We start from the raw sequence: 18,479 nt of genomic DNA, 5'->3' as shown, positions 1-18,479 counted from the left end.
TAAAGTCTTCTATGTTTTGACTTGATGTGGTGGATGGCTGAACCCACGTAGAACAGGCAGGTTTGGGGCTTCAGAGGTGCCCATCTCCCCCTGTCCTTTAACAGATTTGGGGTGCCCTATTACAACAGAAGGAAACTGAGGTGATGGGGGCGGAGGGCGGGGCGTAACTCCCGGCTGAGCCCCTATGAGCCTTGCAGGGTAAATGGAGGCAACTCTGTCTCTTCCTGATGAAATTCACAGCGGGGGGCGGGGGGAGGTTGAGGGAGGCCATGTCAGGCCCAGTGCTATGAACAGGAAGGGGCCAGGAGGAGAACTATCAGCTTTGAAGGTTGGTGGGTTGGTGAATGTCTCTGTCTCTTCCCACGGCTGCTTGGCTACTTGAGGGTCACCAAGAGCATGTGGGGGGGCTGGAGCCCAGGTCGCAGAGCAGAATGATCTATAGGCCGCTGGTAATCGGCAGCTTGGGGGGTGGAACAACGCAGAGACTAAAAGCTGGCCCTGGAGGCCAGCCCAGATGTCAGCTGGGTGCTTGAGGGCGCACAGGCAAGGACACCCCAGTAGGCTGCTCCATGTAACGTCCTTGCTCCCCCTTTGTCCCTTCGTCCCCCCGGCTCCTGCCCTGCTCACAGGGCTGAGTCTGAGGACGGTGGTGGAGACAGAACCCTAAATCATCCCTCACACCCCACCCTGCCACTTCCGCTCCCTGCAGAAGGATGATCTCGTCTCCAAATATCCAGCCCAAAGCGGACGCCGTGCTGGTCTGTGCGGGCGGCAGGAAGCTGCATGGAGACTGATCCCCTCTCCCTGCCACTATGGCCCTCCAGGAAAGCGAGTGACTTAAACTGGCAGCAATTCAGATGAGAGGGGGAAATGAGACCTCCTCTCTACATATTTGCAGAAGTAAGGGCCCTGTCACCGTGCCCAGCCACTTGAGCCCAGCGGTTTCCTGCCAGGCGCGCCGACAGCTTAGAGCTGCTGCAGCTTCCAAGATGGCAGATCGGACCCTCTTCCCGGCGTCACCTGCACGGATCCCAGAAAGTTCAGCGCCGAGGCCTGTGGGGCTTGTCAGCAAATGTAATTCCCCTCCACAGAGGGAGCCCGGGTGGCAGTCAGGGCCGAGCCTCTGTGGGGAGGGGACTTGTATTGTCAGGCGGTTTGACATTTCCTAATCAAAAGTTTCCGGTTTTAGCTCATCATCTCCTTATGCATGTTTTCAGATGCTCTCTGGGGGTCTCAGCACATTTAAAGGCTAATTATATAGTTAAGTTAATTATTCATTCATTAACATTCAAAAAGCCTTTAACAAGACATTGACTTGTTCTGATGAATTAATGCAACTGGAGTGTGTGAGCGCGTGAGTGAGCTTTCCTGCATGTGTGTACGCTTTGGGGGTCTCGTCTAGTGTTACTGAAAGTCAAGCACCTCTCTGGGAGCAAATGAAGCTGTAGGTCCCTTCTAGCCCGCCAGGAGGAGAAACACATCAGCCAGAAATTCAGGCCAGTGGGCTGTGGCCGGTGCCTGGGCGCCGGGGTGCGCCTCCCCAAACTCCCCCCCTGGGCCCCTGCTCTGGAATAAGGCCCCATGTGGGTCCTCTCTGACCCTTGGCCCCTTGGCTTCATCCTCTGGGAGTCCGGTGGCAGGTCCTTTCTCACTGGGTGAGATGCAATGACGGTGTTTAGTAAATTACAGATTTACATGTAATTCACATGCTGGTGATGACATTGCTGTCCCCAGCGGTGTGGTGCAGATGGCCAAACTGACACAGGACGGGGTGGGGAGGGTAGGGGGCCGCTGGCCCCCAACGACCTTGGATGGAACCTGCTGGGGAAGAGACAGGCCAGGAGCCTGGGGAGTGTCCCCGTGGTCAGCTCGGGGTGGCCCCAGACCGCTTTGGGACAGTGGCCTAGAACTAGCACAGACTGTCTGAGGTTGTGAATACAAACTTGGGAGTAAGAATTATATCGACATTAACTTTCACCAAGGAAGCATTTTTCAGGGCAAACTCCATTAAGTTAATTTAATTCTTAGATCGATGTCTTGCTTGGCATGCTTAAATTGTTTCCAATTTTTTTTTTTTGGAAACTATTTTCACTGGGATCAATTCTTCTGCGTTTACATTTTATGAAGATTTGATTCATTGATCGGCTTTTGCACCATAACAAATTTTACTAATTTATAACTTCTGCTGTTGAGTTTCCTTCTGTGGTGATAATTCCTCCAAGTCCCATTCTCCAGGGGGAAAGCTGTGCAGAGAGCAAAAGCTGGCCAAGAAGATTCACGTCGCCTGTGAATTTTTTAGTCAATAACAAATTTCACCCTGTGTGCTTTTAGCTGTTGTCAGTTTAATTTGTGCTGATTATTTCTAGGGTCACAGTCGCTGTGAATTGAGCTGAAAAGAAGACAGAGAGTTCATATTTCTTTTTTAACGAAGAAAATTTGGAGCAGCTTGTAAGACAGAGGCAGTGAGGGGCAGAGACAGAAGAAGAAATGAGGGCAGGGAGGTGAGCACGGAAGAAGGGGCCGAGTAAAGGCGGGGGCAGGGAAAAAAGAGGGGGCAGGAGGTATAGCAAGACGCTAAGGGGAGACGAGCGGAGAGGGGCCTCAGGGCACAAACACGGGGTGGGGGTGCTCGCACTCTGCCTACTGGGTAATGACCCCAAAGCCAGAGCGGGAAAATCACACAGCAAACAGCCGCTTAGCTTCGACTCCCCGCCACACCGGGCCCACGTAGCCCCGGCCCAAGAGCTGGGCAATGCTGCTTTTTGCATTTCTCTGTGAGGAAACTGAGACCCAGAGACCTGGCGGCTCCGGCCCCACCTGCCCCGTGGGCGCATCCCTGTGGGGCCTCCTGCTCTAGCAAGTGCGCAGGCGGCGGGCGGGGCAGAACCAGACCGGGGAGGGATTCCGCGTGGCCTCGGTTTTCCTCCACTGACCAGCGGCAACAATCTCCCCCCGGGGGACACTCCGGGCCACCCGTGCCTGGAGCCTTGAAGCACCACGCAGATGCTCTTCTTCCTTCACCCCCCGTCTGTCCTGGCACCGGGGTAGCGAAGACTCTTTCCCTCTGGAATGCCAACCTTCCTGAAGGCTCCTTAGCAGGCCCTCTTCGAGGCACGGGGCCCTCCATGCCAGTTCTGCTGTGCCCAGAATACTAGAAAGACGCCCTGTCTCCTTGCCCAGGCGGTTTGTGCTTCCCGCGAGGCAGAGGGGCTGTGCCCCTGCCTGCATCTAACTTAATCCTCAGTTTGGCCCCTAAGCACAAGCTCCTGTCCGGGTTCCGAGTGGAGGCATCCTGGTTAGCACCACCGTGTGAAAAGGGAAAATGGGAATCTAAGAGGCCATCAATGTGTCCAAGGCCCCCCAGCTGGACATTAGCAAAGAGCAAACTGTGGCTCTCAATGCTCAGCATCTAAGCATCACGACACACTCTGGGAGTGAAGACGCTGCTGCTGAACTTGTCACCGGCCAGGGAGGAGGCGGGGCACCTCCCTGGCGGGGAGACACAGAGGGGAGCGGGGATGGGGGGGGAGGGATCAGTCTAGCAAGGCCTCACTCCGTGTCAGACCCAGTGTTGACACTTTCCCTAAGTCAATTCATCCCATTTCCAATGCATTCAAGGGATAGGATTTTACAGATGGGGGAGACAGGTCCAGAGGTTATTTAATTGGCCAAATATTGCACAGCCGGTAATTATCAGAGCCAGGTATGAAACTTGGTATTTCTCACTCCAAAGTCCATGTTCAGGACCAAGAGGTCACTCAGGGGAAAAAAAAAAAATCATCCATTGCTAATTCATCCATTGGCTGCAAAAGTCTAAGGTTTTCAAGATCTGAATACCTTGACCCAGAAATTCTACTTCTGGCTGTCTTTCCTAGAGAACTATTTGCAGATGTGCACAGATCATTTCTAACACACCACATGACTAATACCCTGCTGGAGAGAAGTGGTTAAGAAGATTGTAGTGCCTGCCTGCCATGGAATTCTCCCCAAGAGATGCCTACAGATAAGAGGGTCTCCTCACCGACAAAGTATTAGCTGAAAATCAAACTGTGACATTCTGCAAGAGCTTGATAGCACCCCACAAGATGGAATTTCATAATCATGTGAAGACACAGAAGTAGATACAGGGCCTCTCTGGTGGCCTAGGGGTTAAGTCTAAGTGCTATCATGGTCCTGGCTTGAGTTTGATCCCCGGCCAGGGAGTGACCACAGGATGTAGCAGACCTCGCCTGTCTGCCATTCCTCCCCTCAGTGGATTTCAGTAGCTCTACCTGTTCTGCTCTCCACTCTGTCTCTGGAGAATCCTCTCACCCTCAAACCTCTGGCCCATACCTCAGTTCTTCTATGCAAAAATAAATAAATAAAAAAAGTCTTGGGGAAAAAGGGTTAGATGTAAATACATATGGAAGAGGTTGAGGAGAAATGGCTCATACAGCAGGTGTGTGGCGAAGACTGAATGAGGGGCTCTACCACTCACCATCGACAGGCTTCTCTCCTGAGCCTCGCTGTCTCTCTGTGAAATGCAGAGAAACCTCATTGGCTGGCTGACTCAGGATGAACAAGTCCGTGGACGTGCAGAGTGTGCACCCAGCAGCCCTTAGGAAGAGGCAGCTCCCTTAGGGCACAGAGCCCCGGGACTGCCTGACTTCTCACCATCTTCCCAGTGGGAGCGCCCCAACCACGCCCTTTCTGGGGTTCACCCCGATCCAAGGAACACATCTTTTTGTGGTTTGTTCTCCCCTGTTGAAATAACTTCTCTTTCCCACCTAAATAGACGGAGCAATGCTCTCGTGACGGTGTCAAGAAAAAGGAGACATTTGAAGTTAAAGTCTGCACAAAATTGGCTCTGGGATTTGCGTAACAGCAGGCAGCAAGAACCAGGCTCACAGCATGGTGTTACAGGTGAGTTCATATGCGTCACTTGAGGTCATGGCACAAACATGGGCTCTGGGACAGGTCTGACCCCAGACAAGCGACTAACTTCTTGACGCTCATTTCCTCGAATGCAAATGGAAATGATGCCTGTCTCATCAGGCTGTATGAGGTTTCCCTCAGATGAAGCAGGCAAAGCGTTCAGAGCAGCACCTGGCACCAGCTACGTGTCTCATAGTGGGATTTGTTAGTTAGGGGACACATCGCTTGGCTCCCCAGACAAAGCAGGCAGCTTACTCAAAATGCAACAGGATAAGGTTTAGGGGATGGAGAAAGCAATTCAAGGTCAGTGAATGCCAAGGTGGGGTAGCAGCAAAGGCCTCAGGGGAAGCCAGTCAGCAGACTTTCAGGCCATAAATCGCTCAAGAGGATCCTGGGTTAGGCTTGGGATTATGTAGTGGCCAAAGCAGAGAGAAGGCCATGCACAGCTACACGAATCGGGTTGTCCTGAGAGGGAAGCGCGCCTTGAAATAAAGGCAGAGCTGTTCCCAGCATGAATATCCCGGGGCGGGGGGTCGGGGGGTGGGCGCCAAGCGGACCACCTCCCCACGTGCTGCATCTCTAACAATGGCTGCAGCAAGCTGTCCACAAGAACTACCAACCCAGGTGGGCCCTCCAGCGCCAGCTAATGAAACAGTGCAGCGGAAGCTAAATGAATTCGTGTTCCTCTAGCTCAGTGATACTGCCTAATCGTGCGGCGTGTGCAGTGCAAAGACAGCCCAGGAAAAGTAGATAGATTTAACCAGAAAAGCAAAACAGACAGGCAATTAGGCAGCTCAACATTTGTGAACTGGATGAACGTGTGGCTAAATGCCCAAAGGGAAAGCAGGAAGAACTGGAGTATCATGTTCAGAAGGAACTTTTTCCCTGATGTTTATTGTAAGTAAAATTTGTTACATACAAAGAGGATTTAAAAAGCCCATAATAGCCTTAGCCACTTAGCAGGGCCTCTGAAGACATTTGAATGCATTGTCTTGTCTCGCCTTGCCTCGACATCTTTAATCCCACAGAACAGGGGTCCCCTGTATTCATTACCTCTTTTTAAAATAAAATGTAATCAAAAAATAAATAAATGTTTAACAATGATGTTAACAATGAAAAGCCTTTAAAATCCATTAGCATAGTTTTAACAGAGTTGAACATGAAATAACTGAATACAAAAGAAAAAGGTGCCTTTCTGGAATTTTTAAGGAGAAAATTCCTAACTCTGTGATGAAGTGGCAATTATTTTTGAGCTTTATTTGCAGTGTGGGGGTGGATGTCAGAAACCAGGTCATTGTCGATGTGATTGTCTCTGGAGATGACGCCATCCCAGTTAGAACCGCTCACAAAACCCTGATGTCTGCTTTTGAACTCAGCAGCTGGAAGTGAGCCCTGCGAGGCTGAGTCTGTGACTGACTGAGCGCAGCTCCCAGAGCCTGCTCGGATGGTGTCTCTGCAGGGCAAACGAACTTCCAGGAGGACCCTTCCGGGTTTGCCTTTCAGTGTCAGCACTCCCCGACCAGTTTCTTCTGACGCTGCTGCCACCTTACCAACCAACACACACACCATCAATTAATCTTACAAATCTTACCGAACATATGCATGGTATACACAACATTAAAAAGGCATATGTAAAGTGTGCCTAAAATAAAACTTCAGCCACGGGGATTACAACTGAGGTGGGAAAAGGCACAAAACGATGTAAAAATAAACTATGATAAGTATATATAGAAAATGCCAGTCTCCAAGTCTCCTGGAGGTGCCAACACCTTGTAGATCCAATTGCCCGCTGGCATTGCCAAGTAGGAGGCCAGCCTGAGCTTCAGCACAGAGTAAATGCGCAGTGTAGTCACTTAGCTGAAGAGCCTGCTGGATAATTAGTGAACCAAACTGTGTGAAGCTTCAGGTTCTTTACCTCTTGAAGGGACAATAAGTGTTACATGAAGACTAGTGATATTACGCACATGAGGCTGTAGCTGTAGCGCACAGCACGGCAGGTGGCCTGGGTGCAAAGGTGACAGCAGACTGAGATGCCGTGTCCCTTGCTCTGACCCTCCTGAAATGCCTTTCTTCATTCTCACCCAGTCCACCTGCACAACACCGCTCATTCGCATGCAAACAGCGAGCCTCTGGAAGCCCAGAGACGGCCTATACCTGAGCCACGAATAAACTGTGGTTTCTCCATCGGTTTTGAGAAGGGGGGGCTCGCCTTTCCCAGGAGATGCTTCTGCGACCTAGCGGGATATGTGATCACCGACCCCCCTATAGGTTTACAGGCGCGCCCCCAACTATAACTTGAACCGTGCAGGAAAGTGCTTCAACCCTCCCTTCTAATTCTTCTCTCAAACTTACGGCGTACAGGAAGCCAAAAGACACCTGTCTGTTTCCTGGCGTCGCAATGCTGGGAATGAAATCAGAGGTGGCTCTGGGGGACTGAGAGCTAAAGACTAATGCTTCTGAAGGAAACTGGGATTTTTTCATAAATTATATACACATAATTGTGCATTAAAATCAATTAAAAATTTTAAAAGCACATAAACAAGCCCGCTGTGTGTTGAAATATTAGACTCTTCAGAGTCCTGGGACGTTGATTAATTTAAATCTGGGGAAGCGCTAGGCTTGCAGTTCTGCACACTTGCCAGAATGGCGTGGAGAACATCAGCTTCTGATGACTGAGCGTTTGTAAATCTAAATCCGTCTCCACTCACTTGGGCTTCAGATCCCTCTTCTAGAGCAGATGTTCTGGAAATCTGATTAGCGTTCATCAGAATTACCTGCAGAGATTGTTCAAGGATACAAAGCTGGTTAGAGTCCCCTGTCCTGAGGATGCTGACTGGGGCAGGGGTGGCTCAGGAAGCCACTTCTCCTCTAAGGCCCCTGCTGATTCGGAGCCAGGCTGGGATTTGGTGGACACGGGCTGGGTAACCTGGGGCCACAAATCACTCACCTCCCCTTTGGCTCAGGAAACGCCCAGTGGTCTCAACAAATGTACTCCTGGAAAATCTTAATTTCTGTCCATAGGATTTGCCACATTTTCTCAGCAATTTACCTGGTACTTTCCAGAATGCTTAGAATGCTTAGATTCATCTCAATACAATGAGTCCTAGAAACATAGCTTTAAGTTCCCCTCTGCTTATCGTCTGCCTAAAGCCATTTTGGACCCCAAAGAAGTATCTGGTAGGTCTACTTTTTAAGTGTTCTCACAAACTCAATGTGGCTATTGAATTTGTTTAGAAGAGTAAGTCTCAAATGTTAGCATGATTAGAATCACCAGAAACAGGAGGATGCTGTTAAAATGCAAACCCACATACTCTCTCACTAGGGAAAGTCCTCTGAGGGCTCAGAAACTTGCATTTTAACAAATAATAGTACACTTCAGGTGTAATTGGCCCGTCTGCTCTATAGGTGAAACTGAAATGAGAGAAGGTGGATTTGCATTTACAAACGACAGGCTTGGAGAGACCCAGCTCTGGAGCATTATTCTAAATCCTTCCTGCAAGACTGACAGCCATTTATAGCTGTGGTTAGGCTGGATTTTGTATTTTGGAAAATTCTAAATAAGTGCTCAAGTGTTCAGCACAAAGAATCTTGGAACTATTTGTGAGATCAAAGAGAAATGGAAACCATTCTTGGCCATAAATTGTACAAATTGTTTTCTGGGCATCAGATAATAATTATAACATCTATCTTAGTAAACTTGGGCAGATGGTGGGCTTATTCTTTATTCAACTTTGCATCTGGGGGTGCTTTACATTATTACTTTAAGAGCAGAAACGTGAGCTAATGGGGTATGAGTTCAGTGGGGCGATTCGAACCCCCTGCTAATTCAGAGTCACTGTATGGTTTGAGAAATATCCATCTCGTAGCCCAGAGTCACACACCACTCAGCCTCCCTTGATTCAGGAGAGACCCACAGACATGCCAAACCATTCTTAGGAAGCTAGGGAAAAATAATCCTGCATTTTCACTATTTAGATGGGGAAACTGAGGCTCAGAGAGGTGCCACAGCTTGTCAATGATACAACCTGGCTGAAGCCAAGCCAGGATTCTCATCTGACCACGACCCAGAGTCCTGTGTGTCTCCCAAGAAGTTACAGCCATGCAGAAGCCTCTCTGTTTCGCTGCCCTGTGTATGGGTGACTGAGATGGTCTTCATCTGTGCACCCCTGAGCTTGTGGGTGGAGGGACAGGCCCAGCAGCTGAGCTGGCTGCCTGGGAATCTCTAAACCAAGGGTTCCTGAAGGCTAGGTACTGGGGCACAGTCAGGATCCTGTCCTGAAGGTCAACAACTCAGGGCGGGTGAGGTATCTCCCTCTATTTTCTAAAGGGAAGAAAACTCCCAGAGATTGTACAAACTTCCAGAAGCCGTACTGTATTTGGTGAAGGAAGGGAGAGGCTACTTTACAGAGCCGGGTGGTGGGCAAGCAGGAGTCACAGTAGTAGTATTGCTCATTGCTTCAACAGTAAATGCTCCTGGTAATTACTCTTGAAATTATTTTATGACAGATTCCACAATTTAAAATAATGTATTTCATAATGAAAAAAATTTAAAAGGAAACGAGACGTCAGAGGAAGAACAGAGGCTCTTATCACAGTGTGGTGGAGTAGACATTTGAAAGAGTCTTGCTGCAAGATGAGGGGCAGACATGCTCAGCACAGAGTTTACTGTCCCCGGAGCAGCTGCTGGCTCTCATAACAGCTAAGGATTCATTCACGGGAGCCACATTCCACATTCCATCCTATATATACACTGAGAGAAGTTCCCAGGATTTAAAAAAGCGCAACTGAGGCAGGAGAAAGTGTGTTTGAAATCTCAGCATGGAGCAAGACTTTTGAATGACAGGTCCAGAAGCCACCCCCACCCCTTACCCCCCACACACAAAGATAAATTGCACTAGAAAGTGAAAAATCTGCAGGAGTAAAAAATAACATCTGCAAGTTCCAAAAAACAAACAAAAATCTGGGGAAAATATTTGTAATCACACCACAAATAAAAGGGCTCATTTCTCTAATATATAAATTAATATGAAAAAGATCAACACACCAATGGAAAATAGAGCAGTTAAAAAAAGAATTACAGATGGCTTTTCATTGCATCTGAGAACATGCTCAAATTTTACTGATAAGAAGGAAAATGCAAATTCAGATCGACTCCAGCACATTCTACCAATAAGCAAAACATAAGGAAATTGATGAACGCTGGTAGCAAAGGCTCTGGGGAGCTGAGGACTGGGGGTGCTCAGAGCAGAACTCCCTCAGATGCTCAGGCCTCCAAAGAAGTGCCACCTTGACACAGTGGGTATTTCCAGCTGCGGTGCACCGAGTCCCTGCAGCCTTAGGAAACTATACCTCTCCCAAAACTGCCTAGAAGAACGCAAATTGGGGCTACTGCCCAGAATCAGGGGTATTGCCAGAAGTAACCTTCCTGGTGGAACAGTCCGTCTACACCGCAGGACACCTGAAGGCGGAGCAGCAGCTGCCTTTGCCTGGTGCACCACCCTCTCCTCATCACGGAGCCCCTGCCTGTCTCCCTGAGCCCCAGGCCCCACTCTCGTTCCTGAGCTCAGTATATCCCCTCATCTGTCCTCACTGACATTACGATGAGGATTCCCCAGAGTTACTTAACTAAGTGGGTTTTCTCCTGCTAATCTGCCTGACGCTAGTTTATAGATTAGACCCACCCAAGAAAAACCCAGAAAGGTAGGGAGCAATTTTCCCTCTGTCCCTACAGCACTGTCATACACTGAAGGGGTCAGGATGAGTTTCCTTTGGCAGGAAGGGTGTCCATTATATGTGGTCTTTGATCCAGCATTTCAGTAAGTTTATTCTACGAGGCTCATCTACAAAGACAGTCATTGCAGATAGTTTGCAACAGAAAAAGACTGGAACCAACCAGATTTCTCTCAACAGGAGCCCAAGTACACACTGCTTGGTACCTACATGCAACAAAAACTATGAATCTGTAAAGAATTCAACGGAAGGAAGGAGACATGAAAAACTGTAAGTGTGGAAATCAGGGAGCTTGGCAGCATGGCAGGCTGTTCATTGTTTATCTTTTCTATACGCTTTCATTTTTGAATGCACATGGATGATTTATTCAAAATCACATTTAAGTAATTAAACAAGGCATCGTTTTAACATGTAAGCAGCTTCCCTCGACATCCAGCACACTAACACTGAACGTCCAAATGCATGTCAGAGGTATCCTCACCGCCGGCACCTGTGGGGATATCCCCTAAAATCAGACTCACACCCCTTTAGCTCTTGTCTGCATGTAGAGTCACAGATACAGCACCCCCCTTCATGGGGGGCGGGGAATGACTATCAAGTAAACCCACCATCTACAAACCCAAGTTTGTCAAGATAGATGTTATGATTATTACGCGGCTCCCTGAAAACAATTTGTACAATTTATGGCTAAGGATGGCTTCCATTTCTCTACTCCTTTTTGTCTGTATTGTAAAAAAATTGAAAAAGAAAGAAAATGACCCACTCTGTGCTCTGGGTGACAGATGGATGGAGGGGGGCGGGGTGCAGACAGGCGTCCTTTACATTTCTAACTGTCCACATTCATGCTCATGGTCTGCCCAAAGTGACCACCATATAGGATTGTGAGGAGACCACGGTGGAAATGCACTAACTTCCCCACCCACGGCTAATCTGGAAAGTCCTGAAATTCTGGAAGGTCGGTCTTTTCTGGTATCTATCTGGTATACATACGTATATGTACACACTGTATGTACATACCCCACATGGTACAAAAGACACACCGAATGCCCTACAAAGGAAGCTCTGGCTTTGGGAGGGCGCATGGCTGGAAGAGACTGGGAGCAGGAGGCTGGGGGTTGGGGCAGGCCGGGGGGTGGTGGTCTGCTGTACGTCATCGAGCACGTACTCAGTACCTGTACCCTTCCTGCATTTTGTGCTGCTTTTGTAAAAAGTTTATCAAATCATTCCAAGCCAGCGTGAGCAGTGTGGCAATGAGATGCGTCCAAAGCCTTCTAATGAAATGCTGTGCCAGGAGCTGTTGCAATACAGAATCCAGAGACACTGAGGGGAACTAAGAGCTATCGGCCTCCAATGGCCTCCAATGGTGTCGGGGGCCCTGCCCCACCAGACACAAAGGAGCAGCAAGGCTGTGGGGAAAGGGCTGCAGAACCACCCCGAGGAAGGGTGCTGGTGGGCTGCTGAGAGAATGCCCTGCCGTCACGTTTCACAGTCGAGGGGCCTGACCGCTCCGATGCTCTGCGCAAGTCGATTTTCTAGATAAGCAAAACCTTCCTCTTTGAACAACAACTTCATTTAAAACAAAATCATTTTTTAGTGGAACCCTTTCAGAAATGCATTTCACACATCTCTGCTTGTTGAAGAGTTCGTGGAATGGATGTGCACCTTTTCACTGAACGATAGCGCCCACAATGAGGTCCCTCTGCGAGCCGGGCACTGTCCGAGACGCTTCCATCAGACTTCCCTTCTTGACCTCACCAGGTCCTATGCGTTGGGGCCTGTTATTATTCCCATTTCATGTAGGAGGTGGACAGCAATTAAGTATCTGTCCCAGGGCCTTTGCAGCAGGGAGAGGCATCCTGATACTAAGCAGCCTAAGCCCCCAGTCACTTTTCCTCTTTTCTTCGGGGCAGCTTCAGCAGGGTCTCCCACTGCTGCCCTGGGGCGGGGGAGGAGAGGTGGGGGTGTTACCCACAGGTAGACCAGAACGCTGACTGTACCTTTCATGATTATCTCTCCAGATTCCTTTCCCCTTCCACCAATGTTACACTATTAGTTTTCCCAAAAAATTCTACTCCAAAAACTTGAAAATCAGAAAATCTATAGCACTTTGCATTCACCACTTTAAATAAACTGTCGGCCTCCTTAGATCTTTCTGTTTGGCTAAAATATCCCATGGAGTTGAATCAACTTCTTGATCGGTTTAAGGAACCCCCTCTGGCTTTCTGCATTTCAAAGTGTCTTGGATTTGCTTTTCTTAAACCCAACTCAGAAGGAAACCTGTGATGCTGTCAGATTAACACAAGTTGCGGGCACCTGGGGGCCCTTCTGGGCGCAGACCCTCTCCAGATAACACAGGGGTGGGGCAGATAAGCACTGGGCAAGTGGAGAGCCATTTTCCGGAAGGCTTACAGGCTGGCAGGCCCGTGGAGAAGAACACAGCACCGTCCTTACCCGGTTTTCAGGCTGACCAAGGCGTCCTCCACTCCCTTCTGGTTAAATTTGGTCATGTACTGATGCATGTAGGGGTAGTTATTCCGAATGTTTCTCTCTGTGCTTCCATTAGGCACGGTGCCAAATCGAAAAGGTGGGGAATAGTCGTGGGGTCTCTGAAACTAGAGAGAGAGGGAGAGAGGGCAGTCAGTCATGGCTCTGTCAGGAGTTACACAAATACTTGCCTCAGTGCAAGACCACAGAACCAAATCAAAACCAAAACATTCTATCTGGAGCTTCTTTTCTGCTTAACGACATCTTCCACTCATCCGGCTGCTCTGGGAGGCCGGAGGCAGGTCTGTCTTACCTGTGCTGCAGCCCCGTGCCTCACACAGAGACTGTTTGGGGGTGCACCCATATTTGTTGAATTGGATTTGTCGGTCTGGCCTCCCCCCAAATATTCAGATAGGCTTTTCCCAACATGTGTCGCCTTGGCATGTGGAGCCTACGTTCGCTCAGCGAGAAGGCCACCAGGTGCTAGGTCATTTCTTCAGAAATAACCCTCAGAAGGCAAGGTTTGGCATGGGGAGTCACTCCCTCCACACCACTGGGTGCCCTCCCCTCTCTCCTTGGTGCCCAGGCCCCGCTTCTATTCCTAGCTCAGTCATACACTCCCGGGGGGCTCCATTGACTTTAGAATTTACAGTCATGTCCCTTCTTGACACATGTGAAATAAAATTCGGCCTTTTTCTGCTACTAATCTTTCTTTGTTCATGTGTTTATTTGCCCTGCATGCGAAACACCCAGAGGGATGGGGGACTTTTCTCTGGCCCCCACAAAATTTTTGGTCCTGCCTTAGTGATGGTGCCCAGGCAGGGCTCAGAAGTGCCCACGGAGCTAGAATTAAGATTGGACTTTAGTTCAGTTCATGCATGTGTCTCATAATGCAATGTTCTGTGGTCCTCGCTTTCACTCCCTTGTCTGAACTCCACTCACCAGGTGTTCGATGGACCCAAAGAATGAGAAAGGGGAGCAGAATCTGTACCTCAGATATGCCTCTATGGCCTGGGTATTATTTTAGGCTGGCCATTCATTTATTTTTTAAAGTAGGCTGTTGCCACACACTCATTCATGCACCAAGGCAGTAGTTTTTGGGGCCCAGCCAGAATGGCAGCTTCATGTTGAACTCAAGTTCCTACTAACCTTAGGGGATGCCCACGTCTTGTTCCTGAGACTCCGAAGAGGCTGGTTCCCAAGGCCCCTCTGATTGGCTGATGCTGTCTTTCACAACTGAGCGCTTGGGGCAGCCCAACCCAAGGAGGAAGAACAAACCAGAGCAAATGTGGGCTCGTCTAATCCTCCTGACAGCCCTGCCAGGTAGCTCACCTAAGGGGCTCCAAAATTTTACAGGTGAGGAAGCAGGCTTGGAGAGGTGATGTGTCCTACTCATGATGATGCCTGACGTTCACACCCAGCCATGTCTGTCCACAAACCAATGTGAACTCTCATTCCTCAGAGACCACTGCTAGTGACCCCTCCTCTTTCAGAGGGCAGGACTGTGAGGCCCAGAGAGGGCAAGGATGCCACGTGTCCAGGGCAAAACCAGAACCAGGAGGCAGACTCCTCCTGGCCTCCGAGGCAGGCATGTCTTTCATGGAACTGAGAACTGCCAAAGAAAGCATACATGTTTGCTCCAGAGCCAGACTGGCCATTATTCTTTTCTTCAGATTCACACTTCATTTCACTATTAATTAAAATTTCTAGTGCAAGATGATTTTCCCTAAATGAGGCATGCTGCTTCCTGGGAAGCAGTCACAACTGGATTTGGGGGAAGAGGTCTTTCATTGCCCAAATGAGCTCATCTTCCTGATGGGTGCCCTGTGCTGGGGTGTGTGTGAATATGTACATGTGAGCGTGTGCGTGAACAGCAAGACGCTCTGTGCTCACTCCGACAAGCAGAGCCTCAAGTAGTCCCCAGGAGAGGCAGGGGCCAGGCCCAGGCTCCCTTGATGGCAGCTCGGGGGCCAGAGGCACGAGCCGAGGTTGTTGTCCATAAATCTAGCTGTCTTAGCAGCCCACTCCTGATCTCCAGAGCCCTGGGGGGGCCTACTTGACGAAAGGCCTTCTACTTCACTCCCCATCTGTTGCACCAGAGCCACGCATTCTCCCAGTTCTCTTCCCTCCTGCCTCAGGTTTGCACAGTGACAGAGACAGATATTCAGTCTCAGTGATGAATCGCCACACTCCCTGGCCCTGACTGTTCCGTCACCCACACAAAATTCAACCGTGCACCAAGATCCAGAAACCTTTCCTGCTAGACTAACGGCTGTCAAAATTTTTGAAAGCATGACTCACAGAGCATTTTCCAGCTCTTTCCTGTACATGCTCTCACACACACACCCAGTGCACACATGCACGCACACACACACTGCACAGATAACTCTGATGTTATCTATCATGTTCTAGTCTCTTAATGGCCACAGACTTTAAATTAATTTCATGGCTTGCTGACAAGTCACAACCTATAGTGCTCAAAGCAGTTAGGGCGAGCAGGGTGAGGCTCCCCATCCTGGCTGGGCATCCAGGACACACTCTTTTCCTGACAGGAATGATGTCTGCTGCAACTTTCCTCCTAAGAGTTCTGTGCACAAACAGAAAGAAACAAATGAGAGCTTCAGCAAAGACAAGGGGGTGCAGATGTGCCCCGTGTCAGCGAGACCACAGCGCAATGTCATCAGTGCCCAGGGGCAGCACTCCCTACAGCCTCCTCTAAGCTGCAGGCTCAGGAAGTCCCTCAACCCTCATTCACGTTAACTGGGTTCACCTGGCCTTGGGCTTCAAGCAGAAAGTTTCACCTGCCATTTAGGAAGCTAGTTAAGCTCTCTCAACTCAGTTTCTCCATCAATAAAATGCTGGTTGACCTTGCAGTTAACCATGGTGCTCGAAAGAACACTTGGCATCCTGTAATGGTATACATACATTCCCTCCTCACGTGTGTTACCCAGCGTGACTGTGGTCAAAGAATAGAGTCAACTGCTTTCTGATTTGGATGACAGAAGAGGGTTATATTCTAATATTGTGCTGTTATTTCCTGTTCAATCTGTGAACAGGCTGGAAGTCACCTAAATGAATGAAAGGCAGAGTGAGTGGTGATGCCCAAATGCAGTAACTCACTAGGACGTCTCTTGGTTTCCCTTACAGATTAAAACAAACAAACAAACAAACAAACAAACAAAAAAACACGGATCATTTACTAAAAAAATGTCTTCTCTGACTCTAAATAAGGGGCATTGGCAACTGAAGCCGCTACCTCTAGGGTTTTCTCCCACTGGTGAGATCCTCACAATCCTGATATCAGCATTAAACAGAGGTGGCCCCCACTGGAGGCCCTGTTAGGTCAGTAAGTGGGAGACCAGACGCCCCCAGCTGCAGAATCAGGAAGCCCAGACACAGTACACGCCTAGGAGAACACAAGCATGGGCTTGTCTGCCAGGCGAAGAGCCAAATGCCCTCCTCTGCAGTCCCAAAAGGCCATCTTGGTGCAGAATCACTTCCAAGCCCAGTAGTGAGGCATGGGTCATCGGGGGTGATGGCAGTGAGGAGGAGGGGGGAAGGGAGACCAAGGTAAGGAGAAGGGACAGACAGTGGACTGGGGAGTGGAGAGAGAGGGCAGGGAAAGAGAGGGGGAGGAGAGTGTCACTACAGCGAAATGGTTTAATTGGTCTCAGATGCTAAGAGCACAAAAGAGAGAAAAAGTCTTGCAGAAGAGAGAAAACACACGTCTAAACTTTTCTCCGAGACTCACTCTGCCGACACAGCAGCACCTGGAGGCTTAGTGACTAACCTTGAGCTGAATCTGAAGGCCAGCTGGAGCCAGGAGACTGCTCACACGGGGTGTGGGAGCCCCTAGAACTGAGGGACCCACCAATAGGAACTCAGAACTCCAGTGATGTGGGGAACAGCCTCTGCATGCCCAGTAAATTCAGCCATGCCTCTGTCCTCTGCTCCTAACCCAGTTTGCAGGAAAAAAAAAAAAAAAAGCTCCTGGGCCTCTCTGGTGGCGCGGCAGGTTAGAGCGCAGCACGGAGAAGCTGTCAGCAGCCTCTTCTGCAGGAGTTAGATCCCTGGCCAGGGAGTGACCCACAGGGTGCGGCAGACCTCTCCTGTCTCCCCGCTGCTCCCCTCAGCAGTGTAGTGTGTTTCACTCGATCTGCCTGTTCCGCGCCCCACTCTGTCTCTACCGAACCCTCTCGCTGCCCCCACACCTCTGGCCTGTTCCCCAGTTCTGTGTGCATAAACAAATAAGTCTTTAAAACTAAATTAGCTCCTTTGTTCTCAACTCCAGTGCCCCCAAATGTGTATAATCGCGTTCCCTTTCCTAATGAGAGGGGCAGGTCTAAGTTCACCTCTGTCTTGCTGCCAGTGGGTTCACGAGGACACCGCTTTCCCTGCTGAGACCCGATGCCCTGGTGACCGGTTTCAGCGCAAACTGGGCAGTAGCTCACTGCTCAGTAATGACACTGACATGCTAAAATCCACCATGGGCCAGGCAGTGTGAGGATTATTCCTCATTCCGTATCAACCTCGCCAGAAAGGGATTAATATTCGCCCTTTACTAGGCAGTTAGGCCGCGGGGATCCTGCCACACGGCCACCGTCTGGTAAGGTCAGGACTGAACCCAGGTCCGCCAGGGCCCAGACATGATGCTGCTCTTCCTGTCCCCCAGGGACGTTTTTCTGCACCACAGTGACTGCCGACATTTTGCAAAGAGTCTCCAGCAACACTGCAGTTCTCCCCTATTAATTCCCAGGGGAGCATTTATCTATGAATTTAACTGTTTATAGTTTAAATCCAAGCTCATCTGAGCACACCATGGATTCCGGAGGTTTTATTTTATTTTATTTTTTCACAGAAAGCATGATACTGCAAGTGACTTGTAAGTATCGTAAACCTGAGTTGTTATACTGAGTAACTGTGATTTAAAAAAAATAAAGCACCAAAGAAAAAACACAGGTGCGCAGAATTAAAATAAATTGATTCAATATAGATTTTTATCTTTCAAAACTTCTTGGTATATCTGCTATTAATCTTCTGGGAGCATTTAGCTTATTTACTCCAAGAATTTTGCTGTTTATCTCATATTATCAAACATTTAATTAAAAGAGGTATCTGCTTGCTGCTAATGCTCTGAGCACAGAAACCGAGCTGTGTCTCTTGAGGGTCTTGGATCTCTTACGAGGAGTTTCCAAGTCAGAGGAGGTCAGTCAAATTATTAGTGGTTGTAATTAGTTTTCCCACAAGCAGTCCTGTTATTCAAACCCAAAACCACATAGCCAGGGTTTATTTTTTTCCCCTAGCCTCTGAAAATAGCAAAGCAAAGCAAGATACTCTGCTAACTACTTTCT

At 49.1% G+C, this 18,479-nt stretch overlaps 1 protein-coding gene across 1 annotated transcript in view; it reads right to left on the bottom strand.

Annotated features, from left to right (window-relative positions):
- Positions 1-18,479, bottom strand: part of GRIN2A (glutamate receptor, ionotropic, N-methyl D-aspartate 2A) — a 319,112-nt gene that overhangs the window by 30,985 nt on the left and 269,648 nt on the right. The window contains exon 11 of the mRNA XM_004692131.1: positions 13,096-13,256. Within this exon, the coding sequence (XP_004692188.1) occupies positions 13,096-13,256 (161 nt within the window). The remainder of the gene's footprint in view (positions 1-13,095; positions 13,257-18,479) is intronic.

This window comes from Condylura cristata, unplaced genomic scaffold (genome assembly GCF_000260355.1).
Source record: "Condylura cristata isolate star-nosed mole 26May11 unplaced genomic scaffold, ConCri1.0 scaffold00032, whole genome shotgun sequence".
Lineage (NCBI taxonomy): Eukaryota > Metazoa > Chordata > Mammalia > Eulipotyphla > Talpidae > Condylura > Condylura cristata.
The sequence above is the reverse complement of the archived record's forward strand: the minus strand, read 5'-3'. Positions and strand labels throughout refer to the sequence as shown.